At 30.4% G+C, this 20,536-nt stretch overlaps 1 protein-coding gene across 4 annotated transcripts in view; it reads right to left on the bottom strand.

Moving 5' to 3' along the window:
- LOC134697736 (SCY1-like protein 2) overlaps positions 1–20,129 on the bottom strand; it is an 81,238-nt gene extending 61,109 nt beyond the window's left edge. For all 4 annotated transcript variants that reach the window (XM_063560030.1, XM_063560023.1, XM_063560046.1 and 1 more), the window contains exon 1: positions 19,724–20,129. In XM_063560030.1, the coding sequence (XP_063416100.1) occupies positions 19,724–19,969 (246 nt within the window). In that variant the 5' untranslated portion in view covers positions 19,970–20,129. The remainder of the gene's footprint in view (positions 1–19,723) is intronic.
- Positions 20,130–20,536: the final 407 nt, after the last annotated feature.

The following is a 20,536-nucleotide window of genomic DNA, read 5'->3' as shown; positions in this document are numbered from 1 at the left end:
AATGAAAATTTCTATGCTTAACCTTAACAAGCCAGCGTGTTTAAATCGATTTGTGTAATTATTTTATGCTATGTTTGTCTTTAGAAGTAAATAAATCAAACGTTAATTGCTAATTCTTACAAAATTTTATAGACAAATTAACACTGATAGTATGACGTGCATAACTATTAAACATGAAAGGAAAACAGAAACCAGACCAATGATTTAGTCCTGGTATCTATGATGAGTTTATTTACATGCGAGTTTAGAATTTTGTTCTTTGTTTTTAATGATATACGACAGGGCCGTACTGCCAAGAAAAAAGCTTGCAAATGTTTGAAATAAGAAAGAGAAAACTAAAAAAACACATAAATATACATAGAAAGTTCCACCCAAAACTGAAAATATACCTCAACATATTAAAGCAGCAAATTTCAAAATTATAAAGGATCTTAGTAAAATCCCCAGATCATCCAGGAAGATAGAAACAGATTAAATACGTTATTTGACATCAATGTCATTAGCGTTGAAACAACGAAACTATAATGATGACGAAGACGTCCTTGATTTATCAGTTGAATAGGTTTTATTAATTATTTAATGAAGCATGTGAAAGTTTGATATTTCCTTAAAGGATAACTTCATGTACTGTCAGTGATAAGTCGTTATTGTTGTGCAACTGTTATTACTCTCCAAATCGATCCTGGTCCCACAAAGGTAATCAAATTAATATCATTCTACCGAGAGGAATTGTAAATTTAGCCATAACAATGACAATATTATACCATTAGATCTCTTAGAATATAACGGATTACATTTATATCATCCCTGTGTTTCCTCTTCAGAGAATTGCTGTCACGCTGTTTTTTAAAGCATGCTTCTTGGTATCGAATGTTTTGCTGTTAATGACAATATATCAGAGGAATACCAATTTGTAATGGTCCATTTAGCACGCTTGAAATAACATTGATTATGTAGTGTATTGTATGACAATATATCAGAGGAATACCAATTTGTAATGGTCCATTTAGCACGCTTGAAATAACATTGATTATGTAGCGTATTGTAATCTAAAGGAAGAAGGTAATTGATAACCAAAAGTGAAACGCAATGTACAAATAGAATAATACATGATGTCACTAAAATAATACGTTATTACTACTGTTAACTTATGTTAGTTCATTTAATCTGATAATTATTACAGCATGTTATCGGCCATTTTCCTTTACAAATACAGGTTCATCAATAAACACAAGCTTTATAAAGTTAAATCAGCAAGCAATAATTAATGGCATTATGATTTTCAGGTGTCTCTTCATTAAACAACAGCGAAATGTCTGAGAAATCAATCGGGTAAAAGTAAGGAGTAACTATATGGAATTTCTGTTTATTACGCCAAACTTTGGATTCCATATTCTTCAGAAATAAAATACACACTAACTGTTAATAAACTGAAAGCGATCAGGTTTATGTGATTTGTTAATTTCCATTAATGGTTATTTCCTTATATGGATTAAATGGTATGTGCAAGTATTTCTGTACTACTGGACAGGATACAACTTTACTCATGCCAAATGTTTCTTTTTTTTGAAACAAAGATTAATTTTTCACATTTGTTTGGAAAGTGCAATTATAACAACGACTAATAGGGGGAAATCAATGGTGGTATTACACCATAACGCATAGTCAGCTATGCAATCGGCTATGTTTTCTTTATTGTGAAAAAGCTTCAATCTTTTCGCAGGTAAAAAACTAAGAAAAGCAGCAACATCAATTTTAGTTAACACTATTGACCATGAGCCCAGAATATAAAACAAACATCGGGGAGAAACAAAGTTTTCAGGAAGTTACATCTGCTCTGCTCATCAACTAGAGGAACTCATAATGATCCCTAAGCGAAATTTTTACTGATAAACCATATTTGTTCATTGCACAAACCAGGAAAGGAGGTAGAGCTTCCCGAATAAATATTTTTTCTTGTATTTTATTTTACAATACTATCATTAAGGTGGCTCCTGAGTACAAAAAGTTCAGCCAAAAAACCTTTATTTTTTCATAACAAATTTTATTTATTACACTATTAGTTAGTACTTTATGATATGGTACAAAAATCAACCCCAAAAAACGATTTGGTTTGGCCCCAGATAATTTTTAAATTTGTATATCATTGAAAAAGCTCCAAATTATCTCCCTTTGGTGCAAAAATACCATTTTTTGGCATTAAATTTGAATGATCTTTTTTAACTCATAGGTGACCTATATTTTGTATTATTGTTTTCAAATAAGCTGTACATAAACTAAATAATTGTAAAATTTATGCGATTTCTGTAATTAGGTTATGTTTTTATTTCGATATCACCTCTATTTCTCCTATTAGCTCAAAAGAAAAAAGGACATTAACAAAAATATATGCTTCTTCCGGAGGCAGATTGTGAGCTTGAATGAACGGTGACCCCCTTTTTATTTAATTTTTGTCGAGCCTTCGACTTTAGTCGAAAAAGCGAGACTAAGCGATCCTATATTCTGTCGTCGGCGTCGTCGGCGGCGTCGTCGTCGGCGGCGTCGTCGTCGGCGGCGTCCACAATATTCACTCTGTGGTTAAAGTTTTTGAAAATTTAATAACTTTCTTAAACTATACTGGATTTCTACCAAAATTGGACAGAAGCTTGTTTATGATCATAAGATAGTATCCAGAAGTAAATTTTTCAAAAATAAAATTCCATTTTTTCTGTTTTTTACTTATAAGTGGACTTAGTTTTTCTGCGGGGAAACATTACATTCACTCTGTGGTTAAAGTTTTTAAAATTTGAATATCTTTCTTAAACTATACTGGATTTCTACCAAACTTGGACAGAAGCTTGTTTATGATCATAAGATAGTATCCAGAAGTAAAGTTTGCAAAAATAAAATTCCTTTTTTTCTGTTTTTTGCTTATAAATGGACTTAGTTTTTTTCTGCAGGGAAACATTACATTCACTCTGTGGTTAAAGTTTTTAAAATTTTAATAACTTTTTTTAACTATCATGGGTTTGTACCAAACTTGGACAGAAGCTTGTTTATGATCATAAGATAGTATCCAGAAGTAAATTTTGTAAAAAAAATAAATCCAATTAACATAAAATACAGTCTGCACTTTAAGTTTTCAAAACATATTTATAAACTATCCTGAAATGTATACAAACTTGGACAGAAGCATCTTACAATCAAAAGATAGTATCAGTAGGAATATTTTTATTGATTGTTTTCCTCATTTTTGTTGAGCCTGGGAGTTACAGCAAAAGAAGGCGAGACACTGGGTTCCGCGGAACCCTTACGAATTTTTCTTTTAAGTATATGATCAAGTTCATTTATAAAAAAGATATAGCGAAATCCCATATAAGAACAAAAAATTGATTTATACCCAGGAAACTCCTTAAGTTTAGCTTCTAATCACAGAATGATGTGTTTTGTTGCATAATCCATAAAAAAATGTGTCATTTTGTTACAACCTGTAGCTAGAGAAAATACGCGGTTACCATTCATTTATATTGTTTTTTCTGAACATATATCAATATATAATACGGTTTTGCAAAGTATGAACAAATTCTATCATTTTCAATTTATACTTCTGTACCATCTTAACATTTGTTTTAGTTGTGTTTTTTTTTATCCCGAACTTTAATTTTGGCGGCAATCCTTCGTTTTGAGCTGGTCATTATCTCTTCGTTTTTATAGTCCATGTCACCCAATAGTTCCGATAACCCTGTAGTCCTAACTACGAACTGTGCATATTAAAGAGTCCAGGCTTCAGTTAGAACGTACATATATGTTATCGAGGCCGCTAAAATCAAATTGATTAAAATATAAAGTGAGAGGCTAATAGAATGTGTCTATAGTTGATCTATTCTTGGTTATATGATGAAAATTCAGTTTGAATACCATAATTCTAGTCTCCAATGTAATTAGCTTTTATCTTCAAAAGAATATGTAATGAGATAAAACTTTTCATGAAATTAAGCTGCAGTTTTATATAGAAATGATAAAACCAAACATTAAATATTGTAATCAACCAAGTATAATGCAGTTTTCTTTTAGAATGATTACGTAAGAAGTGTGTTGGAGTGTACCGATCTTATAACATTTAATTGTACGTGCAACCTAAAATAGCACATTGTAAGGAAGCTTTTATCGGACTATTTCCACTGGTTGCACATGCCAGATGATAATGAAACATTTAAAGGGTTCTCGTTTGATAAATTTGATTCATTACGCTATATTAAGCTGTTTGACTCCAACTATTCCATGCCGCTAAAATCGACTAGCAACTTTGTTAACCTTTACACACGATTTCATCTTCACTATTATTCTATTTGTCATTAAGGCATTAGGAATTATCTTTCAAACACTATTTGATTGAATCGAAGTGAAATCAGTTTTACTTGATTTAAGATTCTATAAAGCTAGTTTCCACATTGGCAAGGGACAATTCGTCATAACGTATAATATCTGGATACTGTTATCTACGTCTTAAAACTGTCATTTCAAGCATCAGCGAACTGTAGGTGTCCATGCCAATAATTACCAATCAGTAAACTTTATGTAACCTCCTTTGATTTATTCAGACAATTAAAGTCATGCATAATTGTGTTTAGAATAAATCTAGTTATACAAACTATGGTCATAAACCAAAACGTAGTTTTCACATTGTTCGTTTCCTAATCAATACTAAACTGGGTTTCGGAATTAGAATAACTATATCAAGCTGTATTTATATTATCATATTAAGATCGAATTTTTAGATTTTTCTCATGATTATTAATCAGGATGAGTGTACAGGTACACTGATCAAAGTTAAGGGCACAAGTAGTTTACTGGTGTTAACATTTCATATCGATTCGAAAGATAGGTATACAGTTAGAGAAACAAAAGCTATGGCAGTTGCATGATCTCCAAAAGGAACGGGATTGCGCGAGTCGACAATATGAGTTCATGATCTCCAAAAGGAGCGGGATCGCGGGAGTCGACAAGATGATTTCATATTCTCCAAAAGGAGCTTGATCGCGCGAGTTTACAAGATGAGTTCATCTTGCTTTACTTGAATAGCCCATTGAATAACACGATATGGCATGATTGCCACTCTACAATAGGTCATAGTTATCCAGGGCCAATTTGACAGATAGAGGAAGAAGACATAATGGGATGATTGAATATCATAATTTGAAGAAAGACCAACTATCACATGACAAAATTAACAAAACACAAAACAGTCAATATAAAGCAACAACAAAAACGTTTGAGCAATAAGAGCCCCATCAGAAACCTAGGACAATCTCAATTGCTATGAAAATGAAGGCAAATTTTGATCAACATGTACTATATATATTGCAAGTACAGTATTCTGTATTAATGTCTATTGTTGTTGCGTAACAATCAACGAAAAGAGCATGAGATTGTTGGTTCGACTATTGGTAGATTCCGTCTTCATCCTGACTAAGATGTTCAAAAACAATCTTACTTTATTTTACTTTTCACATATAATTCATTCCACTCTTGAAGAAAGGAATTTCATATAAACTCTGGTCTTATTTTTTTTGTTAATCAGATATATGTTTATCACTTGGAAACATCGTGGAGCATGATGTCGATCCCATAATATGAAGTTGTGTAAGTTTGAGTAGATAAAAATCTAATTTTTGATCTTGAGTTAAAATGACTATGAAGCAAGACCACAACGTCCATTCTTCAGAATTACGACTGTTTGAAATGTCATGGAAGTTTTTGTTTCTATCACAAACACGTCTCTGTCGAATTGTGAGGGAAAATACTACTTTGACACTGCTTACGTTTTACGATAACCATATAGTATATAGTAAGTGGTGTTTTTTTCTCATCAAGAAACCTCTATATCATGACATCTTTCTATCAATATATTTGTTCCGCCTACCAGAAATTCTCCCTGCAAATTATGTTATAAACAAGGCCAAACAATCTGTTCTGTTAGAACAATTATGCTATGCCATTTATTCCGTTAGAATATGTTCCAGTGGAAAGAATGTTGCGTAATAATTCTTTTCAATTCTTCCATGTATAAAATCTATTATGAAGAAACTTCTATTTCATGACAACTCATTAATGATATGCTTTCGCGGTCTGAGATTTTAAAATACCAGCATGTCCGACATAATTATGATTATTTAGTAGATTTATTATACTTTTAAATGTAAAACTCAGCGAGCCAACATGTTGTCTTATCATACTTGCAGATCGGTTTGAATTAGGACCAATTGTATTGAATTCCCAAGTTAGGTTATTACTATATCCTCAACAATTATTGGTTTGCAACAAGCATTCTCATGTCAAGTCATCGAGATGTCTTGTTATTTGTTTGTCCGTCATCAACTAAAATATACCTTTTCATTTCTTATTTTTTTGTGTCAGCGGTCACTTTTTAGTAGTTGTTACTTTAAACAATTAAATAATGATATATTTTGTTGTAGTTTCTTTTGATATATATATATATATATATATAGGAGGATGTGGTGTGAGTGCCAATGAGAAAACTCTCCATCCAAATAACAATCTTTGATTCATTTTACATTTTTTTATATTCGAGAAGGTTTAGAAATTAACATTGAAAATTTTCGTTTGTTGCAGACCAAATGTTCAAGGTAGTATGGTTGTCGTCTTCCATCTTGTATTGTTAAAAACAGTAAACCAAAGGTCCAGATTTGTTTTTATCAAGTTAGCGAAATAGATGCAGAAATGCAAATATTTAATATAAATGTTCATTTAATAGAACCAATTAATAATAATATAACTTATGAATATTAAAACTTATTTGCAAATGTTGATTATTTGTTTTTAATTTCATATTGACATTTCAAGGGAAAATAACTCTAAAATAGTGCATTTTCTGAAGGATTCTACATGGAATTTTCCTGTTTTGTATTTTAGCTGGAAAAAACTCATGGTGACCCTATCTTTTCTTTTGAAATTCTCATAGCATTGTTTGAAAGCTATCTTTTCCTTAAGTATTTAACAATTCTATCATTTTGTTTAGTTTCTTACCACTAATTGGTAATTTTTTCCTGTATAATCCTTACAAAATGTGTCATTTTGTCGCGTCCTGTAGCTTGTAAAAAAGCGCGGTGACCTATTATTTTTATTATATATTTCAACATATATCAATAGATACTACATTTTAGCAAAGTATGAACAAATTCTATCATTTTTATATCAGACTCCCATACCACCTTAAAATTATGATCTTGTTTTTTTCTTACATGGATACTTAAAAGGTCTATTCATACTACGTTATCTATGAACCATCTGATAAAGCATCGACCGTACGGAATGTCAGTAATTCACTTGGTTCGTAATGTTGAAGATTTTACTTCACTAATGGTCTATTTCGTTTTCATTATCTACAGAGTTTTGTAAAAACAAACAACTATTTAACCATTATAACAAAGTATCAACCAAAGGAAAAAAAACTTTATTTAACAAAGGAAGAGATGAGAGATTGACATGTTAAGGAATATAATTTCATCAGAAGCAGTTTCATAATTATTGCCTTTTTGTTATTTCATCATTTTTTTAATTACTCTCCTTCTGTATGACACTAAATATGACATGTGCCAAGTAATGAAACTTAAAATCAATAAAACCGTACAGATTTATATCGTTATTTCTCACAATTTCTTGAACTTAATAATGGTAATTGCGAATGTTCCATTATTTCTGATTTTTGGCGTTATAGAGTTAAACGAGTGTTCAGAAATAATGCTGGTGGACTATTAGTCCCCGAGGGTATCACCAGCCCAGTAGCCAGTACTTCGGTACTGGCATGAAAATACGGATGTTTTTGTGTTATTAAAATTTGCTGTTACAAAATATTAGAAATTATTATAAATTAAGGAATGTATCTCCCTCATGCAAAGCTCTGATTCCTTTCACGAATTTGGTTATACTTTTTGGACCTTTTGGATTATAGCTCTTCATCTTTTATATATGCTTTGGATTTCAAATATTTTGGCCACGAGCATCACTGAAGAGACATGTATTGTCGAAATGCGCATCGGGTGCAACAAAATTGGTACCGTTGATTTTATTGCATCTTACCTGCTGCATTTTTCTTCAGTTTTCAATTATGGTTTTGTAATCCTTGTTTGTTACTCTCTCAATCAATTTTTGAACTGTTACCTTTATTTATCATATATTAGATATTATATCTATGAGTAAAATCTTTAAAAACGTATTTGGAAAAAGCACAAAGATACTTCGAAAACAATTCTCAGTCTATGAATAATACTATAATTTATGTTCATGTATTGCATCAAATGCCTTTTTTTTTAAACAAAAGTAAGACGATATCAAGAGGCAATACAAAATAAAGTTTAAGTAGGAGACAAACAATTACAAATGAATAAACGAAACTACTGCTGACCAAAAAACCATATATTGTCTTGTATTTCTTTAAAGATTTTTTTTTTGTGATTTTACTTTTTACAAATCTTATCTAGATTCATCAATATCTTCATTAGTCATTGGAATTCTTTAATAGACTGTAAGTTATCATATATATGTTTGCTTATTTATCGATATAATTTAGCTTCTTTAAATTTTCGTTATATAAATTTCATATGTAAAAAGGAGTAATTATCAAGTAAAACTGTGCCTTTTTAAACTTGCTGGTTGTCTGAAATTCCGCAACTCCCTTTCAAATCATAGAAAAGGAGTAGTCTTTTGTGATTTTAACTTACAATACTGTCGTGGGCACTTTAAAATCTCGTTTCAAAAGTCTAGCGTTATCTTTATACATCAAACAAATGTTATTTCTTTACTATTTCTTGATACTCATGGGATCAGCAGACATGTAATAATGTGATTCTGTTTTGCTGTTGTTGTATTTATTGCTTGTAAACTTCATTCGATCTATAATTCCAACAACTGCATTTCATGTTGGTGACGTTCCCGCCAACTTTCGCGAGGTTAATATACATCTACAGATTGGACACATTAGACGATAATAGATTGTAAGTTACGTCGTGGCCGTCTGTTTAAAGTTAGTATATCAATATTTTATATTATTTTATTCCATACAAATATCGTAAAATTTCCCAAAATTTGAGTTGTTTGCATCAACTTAAATCTTCAGAGTAAAAAAGAAAATAACATAAAATGAGTTTGGTAAAACAGGAATCAATAATACTCGACAGGTCATTGAACATTTATTCAATCAGTGCAAATGGTAAGTCTTATTCCGCTCATACAGCGTAAGATAAATGTCCAAATTATAGACCAGGTAATATTGTAATCTATTCATTTGATCATTGTAAAACTTTACAGGCAAATGAGCTGATATTTGGACACCAATTTAAAATCTAACTGGAGATATATTGTCATTAGTGCATTTTAGTAACGATTGGATAGAGCATGAGCGATACTCATTCAAAGAAAATATAGCATCATCACCTAGGGACAAAAAGAACAATATGATGATGGATATTATTAAATGTTAGTTATCTAAATATTTACAAATGATATGTTATCTCGCCCAGTAAATACATTTTAGAGGAAATATCCAAATGATTTAATAATATTGTCTTTTTCTGTGAAGTGATTAATTCATATTTAGATGTTTTGAATTAAATGATTGTTCTGAAAAAGCAAAATGTTTCAAAACACTCTTGATTATTTAAAACTGAAAACCCATTCAGCATAGCACAATATCGATAGCAAGAAGTTGAGTTTCCGATAGGGATTTGGTTGATAGATGATTGCTGTTTAGAGGAAAGTTGATGAACTTGTTGGTCGTCACGGAATAGTGTGTCGGATAAGATTATGGATATGCTTAATTTGTTGTATCCATGTTAATTTTTAAGAAAGGCGATTTACAATTTAATTGATATTTGCAAAGTAAAACAAATCTGGTTTCATAAGTAAAACAGAAACTAATTACCCTTTCAAAGCATCACAATTTAACTCAGTTTCGATCAGAGTCGTGTTTATAAATCTGTCTTACATTTTGCACAGTTGCCTTGTCGTTTTATTTCTTTACTCGAGTAGTTTTTGCCTTCTCTGACTTTAATTTAACTTTGTACTTGCCTTTTAACTTATTTGATTTTAGTGTCACTGATTAATGTTATACATTTTGTTTTTAATTTTTTCATCATCAATTCATTTCTATCTTTTAAAAGATCACCTACGTATTGCAGAAAAGCCTTATCATTGTTATATTTTGAAAGAATTTGAAATCAATTCTATTGAAATTATTTTGAAAACGTATGGCAGATACTCATGACGCACACGTTTATACAATGAAAACAACAAGTTAAATTAAAAACAGACAAAATATAACATAAAAACCTGAAGAACAAGCTAGAAAGGGATCACTGAAATAGGGGGAACAGGTTTTCTATGATGTTAGATAAAGATACGAAGAGAATCAAAACTACTCATAAGTCATACTTGTTTTATTTTATTTTGATTATTTTCATTATCATGACAATTATGTCATTATTTCTTTTGATTCCTGTCCCGAATGTTAGTGTTATGTTATTTTCGTCAAAGACAAAAACGATGATCTTGAACATCAAAGTTTTGGGTCGTATTGTTATCTGTCTTCTATTAATTACGACTCTTATGCAGATTCTTTATTGCACAGAAACACGTTGGAAGTGGTTATTTTAAGTGTTACAGTAAATAGGTGAAATTAGGAATTACATGTAATTACTCAAATTTAGGAATTACATGTAATCCCCGATGCACCTAGTAAATACATGTAATCCCTGAAATGGCCTAGTTATTACCAGTAATTACTAATCTTAAAATGATTTTTTACACCTATTTACTAACTGTTAAAACCATGTTGAAATAGGGTCAGCTGATCAAAAGTTAGGGTTATACTAACTATAGAAGATCAGTGAACAGTCTTAAAAAGTGATGAGCCAAAAATGTATCTTTTTGTTATAGGAGCACTAGCTACGAGATATAAAAACAGATTTTGTTTTGGTAAATCATTAATGGAAATTATAATTCACTTTTAGCAGTCAAACCTGCTTGATGAGTTGTGCACTTGCAGGTGAATGATTGGACCTCATTGGATACTTATTCATGTGACCTTCCATTTAACCACTAGCTGTAGATAGTTTACCGATGTATTCAGATTTAACCCAGTACTAGTATATCGCCTACATTTGCTGTTGGTTGCAGGCTAAGAAAAATGGGGAAAAAATATTAAAATTTTCCTACATATAAACTATCTTTTGTCTAGGACTGTAAGAAGTTTTTGTCCAAATTTGGTTAAAATACAGGATGGTTTATGAAATTTGATACGTATTTAAGAAAAACTTTAACCACAGCACAGTGTGAATGCAATTTTAACTGGCGTAAACACTATTCTAATATGAAGAAGATGTGGTATGATTGTCAATGAGACAACTATCCACTTAAGACCAAAATGACACAGACATTTACAACTGTAGGTCACCGTACGGCCTTCAACAATGAGCAAAGCCCATACCGTGTAGTCAGCTATAAAAGGCCCCGATAAGACAATGTAAAACAATTCAAACAAGAAAATTAACGGCCTTATTTAAGTAAAAAAAAAAAACGAAAAACAAATATGTAACACATAAACAAACGACAACCACTGAATTTACAGGCTCCTGACTTGGGAAACGCACATACATAAATAATGCAAGTCTTTTAATATTTAAATACGGATAAATTTGATTATATTTTTACAAAATGTACTTCTTGAAAATTATCTCATGATCATAAGCAAGCTTCTGTTCAAGTTTGGGAGAAATCTAGGATAATTTAAGAAAGTTATCTAAATTTAACGAACTTCAAGGGGTAGGCCTTGGTAATAAACCAAAATTTTCTTCTCACTTATTTTTTCTTATATTTACCGCATTGAAAAGGAAAGGGTTCATTCATCATTAGTTAAAGTCCTAAGGAAATTTCATTTTATGTTTAAGGTATATTGCATTTGACCAGCTTTGGGGTACCCTACAAAACGGTCGAACACATTAGAAGGTAAAAATCAGTGAGTGTTTTTGCACATGTTGTCATTAGAAATACCCCTGACTGTTAAATTGCATAGAAGAAACATATGTTAAAGTAAATCTGAAACATAATGGTAATACAAATGGGCTGAATGTTAAAAAAAAAAGAAAAAAGTTTTTAATCATTCAATTTGATACGGTGAAAAGTCTGGTAAGCTCAGATATCACATTTTTCAAATGTAGACAGAAAAAAATGTTGTTTAATTCCTGCAAAAAAATATTTAAATATTTGTTGGTTATTAATCTTTAAAATCACAAAATTTTGCTTTATCAAATGTCTATTGTCAGAAAGAGGTTGCAAAGTTGCCGGTAAACTTCTCACAATATTTTTCATTTTCAATTTTGGATTGATATCATTTGTCTTGCATGCTAAAAATGATTTGTAAGGAGTTTCAAAACTTTAATAACAACCATTTTCCAGTTTCAATTCAGAAACACTATAGGGTATACACTATTAGTGTTCCTTTTATTCCTTAATCCTTAATTAAGTTAGCTCTAAAAAAAAAAAAACTACCCTTTATGTTCTTATTTTGTATCTTGAATTATATATTTAATTTTAAAACAAAAATATCAAGTTAGTAAATAGCTGTAAAAATCACAAAAAAAATCAGTGAATATCAGTAATCACTGAAACAACTAGAAAATACATGTATTTACTAAATTGTCTAGTAATTACAGGTTTTTACTGAAATGTTTCGTAATTACGTGTAATTACTTATTTCACCTATTTACTGTAACATATATATGGACGAATCTTTACCATTCGACATTCAATGTCTTGAATAGACTGTAAGCTATCATTTATCTGTGTGCTTATTTTCTTAGTCGTTTTGTTTATAGACAAACTATCGACATTATTTAGCACCTTTCAGTATTCTTTATCAGTAAATTTCATTTTTTGTTTTCACAAAACTCGTAAAAAGAAAAAAATAATCAAATATAGCTGTTCTTTTATAAACCTGCTAATTGTCTGAAATTCCTCAATTTTCTTTCAAATCACAGAACAGGAGTCATTGTCTGTGATTTTAACTTAGAATACTTTCGATAATTCCAATGTCATGAGACCTTTAATTTCTCGTTTCGGGAGACTCTCGTTATCTTTATGCACCAAAACAATTGGAATTTGTTTTAGAAATATTTATAATTTCTTGATACTCCTGGGATCAGCAGACATGTTATAATGTGATTCTGTTTTGCTGTGGTTGTATTTATTGCTTGTGAACTTCATTCGATCTATAATTCCAACAACTGCATTTCATGTTGGTGACGTTCTCGCCAACTCTCGCGAGGTTAATATACATCTACAGATTGGACACATTAGACGATAATAGATTATGTGTTACGTCGTGGCCGTCTGTTGAAAGTTATTATATCAATATTTTATGTCATTGTATTTCATAAATGTTTCGTAAAATTTACCCATATTTAAGCAAGCTTTTTCTGTCAAATCAAATCTTTAGAGTAAAAGAAGAAATAAAATAAAATGAGTTTAGTAGAACAGGAATCAATGATACGCGTTAGGTCATTGAACATATATCCAATTAGTGCAAATGGTCAGACTCATTCCGCTCATACAGAGTAAGATAAATGTCCAAATTATAGACCAGGTTATATTGTAATCTATTCATTTGATTATTGTAGAACTTTACATGCAAATTAGCTGATATTTTGACACGAATTTAAAATCTAACTGGCGATATATTGTCATTAGTGCATTTTAGTAACGAGTGGATAGAGCATGAGCGATATGCATTCAAAGACAATATAGCATCATCACTTAAGGACAAAAAGCACAATATGATGCTTGATATTTTTAAATGTAAGTTATCTAAGTTGAGGTTAATATGGATTTAGTTGATAGATGATTGCTGCCTAAAGGAAAGCTGACGGACTTGTTGATCGTCACGGAATAGTGTGTTGGATAAGATTATGGATATGCTTAATTTGTAGTATCCATGTTAATTTTTAAGAAAGGCGATTTACAATGTAATTTTTATTTGCAAAGTAAAACAAATCTGGTTTCATAAGTAAAATAGAAACTAATTACCTTTTCATAACATCTCAATTTAACTCACTTTCGATCAGAGTCGTGTTTATAAATCTGCCTTACTAGTTGCACAGTTGCCTTTTCGTTTTATTTCTTTATTCGTGTAGTTTTTGCCTTATCTGACTTTAATTTAACTTCGTACTTGCATTTTAACTTATTTGATTCTAGTGTCACTGATTAATGTTATGTATTTTGTTTTTACTTTTATAATCATCAATTTATTTCTATCTTTTTAAGAATTATCTACTGCAGAAAAGTCTTATCATTGTTATATTTTGAACGATTTTAAAATCAATTCTATTGAAATTCTTCTAAGAGCGTATGGTGGATACTCATGACGCACACCTATATACAATGTCTTGAATATACTGTAAGTTATCATTAATATGTGTGCTTTTTTTCTTGGTCATTTTGTTAATAGACAAACTATCGACATTATTTAGCACCTTTCAGTATTCTTTATATATAAATTCCTCTTTTCATTTGTTGTTTTCACAAAACTCGTAAAAAGAAAAGATAATCAAGTATAGCTGTGCTTTCATAAACTTGGTAATTTTCTGACATTCCCCAATTTCCTTTGAAATCACAGAACAGGAGTCATTTTCTGTGATTTTAACTTAGAATGCTGTCGATGATCCCAATGTCATGAGCACTTTTATGTCTCGTTTCGGGAGTATCGCGTTATCTTTATGCACCAAACAATTTGAATTTGTTTTAGAAATATTTATTAATTTCTTCATACTCATGGGATCAGCAGACATGTAATAATGTGCTTCTGTTTTGCTGTGGTTGTATTTATTTCTTGTGAACTTCATTCGATCTATAATTCCGACAACTGCATTTCATGTTGGTGACGTTCTCGCCAACTCTCGTGAGGTTTATATACATCTTCACATTGGACACATTAGACGATAATAGATTATAAGTTACGTCGTGACCGTCTGTTTAAAGTTATAATATCAATATTTTATGTAATGGTATTAAATACATATTTTGTAAAATATCCTAAGATTTAAGTTTTTTTCTGTATCAACTTAAATTTTGAAATTAAAAAGAAAATAACCCAAAAATACAAATAGTAAAAAGGGAATCAATTATACTCGTTATGTCATTGAACATTTGTCCAATCAGTGCAAATATTACGACTCATTTCGATCAAACAGCGTGAGGTTAATGTCCAAATTATAGACCAGGTAATATTGACATATATCCAGTTGATTATTGAAAAACATTTCCAACAAATAACCTGATAACTTGACACCAATTTAAGTACTAACTAAATATATGTTGTCATTAGTGCATTTGAGTAGCGCTTTGATAGAGCATAGGAGCGATACACAGTAAGAGAAAAATGTAGTATAATTCACCTTGAAGACAAAAAACACAATATGATGATGAATATTATGAAATGTTAGTTATCTAAATATTTACAAACGATATGTTATATCGCACTGTAAATACACTTTAAATGAAATATCCAAATGATTTAATAAAATTGTCTTTTTCTGCGGAGTGATTAATTCATATTTAGATAACAAAAAAGTTAATGATAGTTTAGAAAACACAAAAATGTTCCAAACACTCTTGTTTTAAAACAGAAAACTCATTCTGCATAGCATAATATCGATAACAGGAAGTTGAGTTTCTGATAGGGATTAAGTTGATGGATGATTGCTGCCTACAAGAAAACTGACTGACTTGTTTGTCGTCACGGAATAGTGTGTCGGATAAGATTATGGATATGCTCAATTTGTAGTATCCATGTACATTCTTATTTATATTTGCAAAGTAAAACAAATCTCGTTTCATTAGTAGAACAGAAATTAGTACCATTTCAAAGCATCTCAATTTAACTACTGGAGCACACCTTTATACAATGAAAACCAAAAAATAATATTTAAACATAGGCAAGATATTACCTAAAAAGCTAAGGAACGGTATTGAAGAGGATCACATAAATAGGGGGAAATCGCCGACAGGTTTTCTATGATGTAAGCATTTCTACCTTATATGATATTAATTGTACACACTTTGAACATTTATTATGGAGAAAAAAATTATAGAGTGAAAACAGAAAAAAACAGCTACGCCAGACGTGAACTTCTGTCGACCGCTATATTATAGAGATCCCACAGTACGTTAAGCTGTTTTAAATCCTATTTATTATCAATACGACAAAATGGCAAAAGTCTTCTACCACCTGAATAAAATATATATAAATACTGACAACAGTCCACTATCACCTAAATAATCATATAAACGTATATAAATTGACCTTCTTCAAAAGAATTGTATGGAAATTTTATTACCAATGAAATGAACTATTCTTATATTCCGTCCGGAATATTTCTCGTGAAACCTAAGATACTGGAGTGATGATTACCGTTCCCAAGGAGAAAGCATTGGTATTTTAAGTACGTTTATTATACATCACTGAATCTTATGTTTCCTATCATTTCTGTCAATTGATTAGTTCTGTGCAGTAAAATATTTATTTTCTCTTTTGTTCACTTGATTCCGGCGAATATTAATCATTATAAGAAATCTGGGCAATACTGTTCTTGTTTTATTAATCTTTCTTTGAATTTTATTACTTAAAAGTGTACGATTTAAAAAGGATTGACAACCATATAAAATATCTCAAACAAATGTAAATTTGATAAATCTGTGCAATATCGAAAATCATTCTTTTTTCGTAAGACTTCAGGATGTATATCACTAAAAAGCGTTCGACTTGAACTGATTATTATAGTAATACGTTAGTTTGATGAAATTAAGAATTTTCAAAGCTCGTTAATATTGAAATGTATTCCAAATATGTAATTTTTGGCATAGAAACAGAGCCTCTATATTCGATTAGATAAATTGCAATGTCTTAAATAAATAACACAAACAAAGAAAGTAAAATGAATAAAATGAATAAAATAAAATGACGTAACAAAAACAACAAACAGTAGCGGAAAGAAACTAAACTAAATCAAACTAAACTGGTGGTGATATCAGCTGGTCTAAAATACACGTGCATAGCAACAGGGGAGGATGTCAATCAAATCGAGACGTAATACCATTCCAATTAAAATGTCACTTTAGGGAAAATTAATGTTGCTGTTTACGAAAGTTACAATCTCTGGACTGTATATATAGCATTACTGAACAAATCCTTTAGTCTAGACTTTTGTGAATAAAATTAAGCAATGAGTTCTCTTTTTTTCCAACAGTATATTTTCAAACGGAAAATGAGCAAGCAAAAACAAGGAAAAACACACTAACAAACAAGACCAAACGAATATATAAAATAAGTAAAAAACACGCATACAAACAAGGCCAAACGAATATATAAAACAAACTAATATTGATTAGCAAATAAACAAACAAACAATTATACAGACAAAACCCAACGACAATTAAAGAAATTATAGTGTATGCTCTTTATGCATGCATAGCGGGATTCGTTTACATACTCGACGTACCATTCCGCCAGTGTTTGTATGTTAACTTGATTTGTCTGCATAAATGGATTTGAATATCGGTTAACTACTGTTTCCTTAATTGAAGAATATTACCAGGCATTCTACTTGTAAGGTAATATTGTAATTAAAACCATCAGTTTGAAAACGTTTTAAGGGTTCAATAGTAAAAATAAATTCACTAGAGAATACCAGAGAAGAAAAGTAATGTAGCATTTATTGAGCCCGAAAGGGAAGAGAACTAGAGAAAGACCAAAACCTACATGGAGAAGAACAACAGAGAAAGAAAGGAACCAACAATAATCGACAGGTTGGAACATGGTCAGAACAGCGGCACAAGAAAGAAACTGGTATAATTTCAGTATTGGGACCTTATGCGACTTCTGGCACGGAGAGAATTAAAGTTCAGGTGAGATACCAAACGTTCAGACGAAGCTTTTAGTCTACACAAAATTCAACAGTAACACTGGAAGAAAATAAAGTGTAAAAAAAGCAAAGTAGGGTATGAATGCAAAGAATATTGAAGACTAAATTTCCGACAGATTTTGCAAAATACGGCAAACATTATCTATTTCTAGGGTCGATAATTATCAATATTGCAAAAAAATCAAAAAGATATCAAAGAGACATTTGAAAATAAACTGACAACGCCATGGCTAAAAATGAAAAAGACAAACAGATCGACTTTTTTTTTATTCCTGTGTAAATACAATGTGAGTATCGTATCTCCAAAAGGTGTAACCACTGATATATTAAACGTGTTTTAATCCGAGACAAAACAGGAGGGTATTAGTTATGCCTGACATATGAATGGGAAGATATGATAATCCTGTTTAGATGTCTGCGAGTTTGTTTTCCCAATAATCCCAGCGTTTAACATTGTGTTTGACAAGATTTTCGAATTCTAATCGGTTAACTTTGCTTGTTTTTGCAACATGAATAAAAATACAATAAAGAAATATAATAGTGTGTTCTGTTTCTAAGATATCGTTTATATGGTGATGCAAATTAATTCAGAATATTTTTGTGATACATCTTAAACATGAATTTATCAAATCATTATAAGGTTTGTTTTTGTGTTCTGTTTTTTTTTATCAATAATTTCTGGTTGATTGTAAAGATACAATTTGTAAACCATTACATTATAATAGAAGCTGTGATCCAAGTTAACAACAAGTTAATTTTCCATTATACAAAACCTCTTCGTATATATATAAACGGTCTACATACTACTGTTATTACCTTTATCTATTTTCGATTTATTTTTGTTTTGGTCCTTGTTGGGTTTTTCAAACGGCCATCGTAAGGGCAACAATATTGGGTTTTAAATCTTCATCATTAGCCAGTTGTGTGATCAGCCTTTAAAAAATATACACTACTAAAATATCTGTTGGTTTTGAAGGAAACGAAAAAAGATCATCAAAAGGGCATAAATGGGTAATAAAAAAGTTCGTCTTTCAAATCTTAACATGCTTGTCTGTAATACTATGCTTTTTAACAGTGCATTTATATTGCAATGATTAGTTTCTTCGAAGTGAAACCCTCAGATTGATTTCTGTATAGAATTTCCATTTGAAAGCAGTATAGTTTTTCCTAATAGTGAAATTAAAACATTTCTAAGATTTCACTTGTTTATCAAACAATCTCAATAATACGTTTGTTGCTTTGTCTGTTAGAACATACCTGACACATTCAATATGATAATAGATTGCACCATCAATTCTAAAACGTTTATTTCTAACACTTCTTTTTAAAATTTAGAAATAGAAAATTTGATAGTGTTTTAAAAATTGGTTATTTACTAAATAAAATTTTTATATAATAATTTCCATAAACAATTAAAAAATTACGACAGCGTTTTACCTTAAGTATATTTTTTTTTATTTATGTAAGTTGATTTGAATGGGTGTTTGTTTTTTTACATTTTCCAAATTTCTGTTTTTGATGTAGCACATTTAAAAACCTGTATACGATATAAAGTATTTTATTTTTATCAAATCCTTTATAACATTGAAGTTCCATCATCATTTTTTTTTTTATAAAAGTGAATAATACGTTCAATAGTCCACTACTTTTCTCAACTGCAACCCATTAGAAATACACAGGATATGATAAGAAACATATTGTGATAGCACTCAATTGTATCATGAACATAGTCTGTGAAGAAATAATGAGCTTACCTTTTGGTCTGAGATTCTTATAGCTTCGTATATTTTCCATATCATCTCCGGGCCACAGCTTCCTACCTGTCGCCCAATTTGGAAATATCGTGTTATAGGGTTTGTATCCTCGGCATAGATCGACTGTTTGATGATAGAAAACATATCCATTCTGCAAAAAGGTGTGGCACATTTTATTTTACAACACAAACTTCTTTTCTCATCTTCTCGGATTGTTTCTTCAGAATTAATTTCCAAGTCAACCATATAAAGCTATTTCCGTTTTAAACATAGAAATTCAATTGAACACCTCTGTTTAAGAAGTTTAAAAATCCAATAAAATCACGTGAAATCCTTTGTACATAAAATTTCAGATGAAACAAGAAGAATTAGAAGTTATAATTCAACATTGAATACAATGCTAACATTTACGTAGCGGAGAAGTGAATGAGATATCGGATTTGTTCCCGTTGGTAATGACAGTCACGTCAATCAAGCTATCTGTCATACCATACAATTACAAATAATTGCTTAATTTGGATTCAGGTGTCTTAGAACGGCACCGGTTTATAAGGATTCGTTCTCAGGAATATATTTATACCATGATATCATGTTTTGTTAATATGTATCTATATGATTTTCGTAGTAATTATGGAAGATGTGCAACCATAGAAGGGATAAAATCCATTTACGTTGAAGTTCGTCTGATGTATCGTATTTAAATGACAGAATATGTTTTCCAATACTTTCATGTAATGTGTTGTGATTTTAAATGAAGATCTCGCATTACAAATAATATGTTAATTGATGAATACACGTTTGCTGCTATTGACA

The sequence above is a fragment of the Mytilus trossulus genome, chromosome 1, assembly GCF_036588685.1.
Source record: "Mytilus trossulus isolate FHL-02 chromosome 1, PNRI_Mtr1.1.1.hap1, whole genome shotgun sequence".
In the NCBI taxonomy this organism is placed as follows: Eukaryota; Metazoa; Mollusca; class Bivalvia; order Mytilida; family Mytilidae; genus Mytilus; species Mytilus trossulus.
The sequence above is the reverse complement of the archived record's forward strand: the minus strand, read 5'-3'. Positions and strand labels throughout refer to the sequence as shown.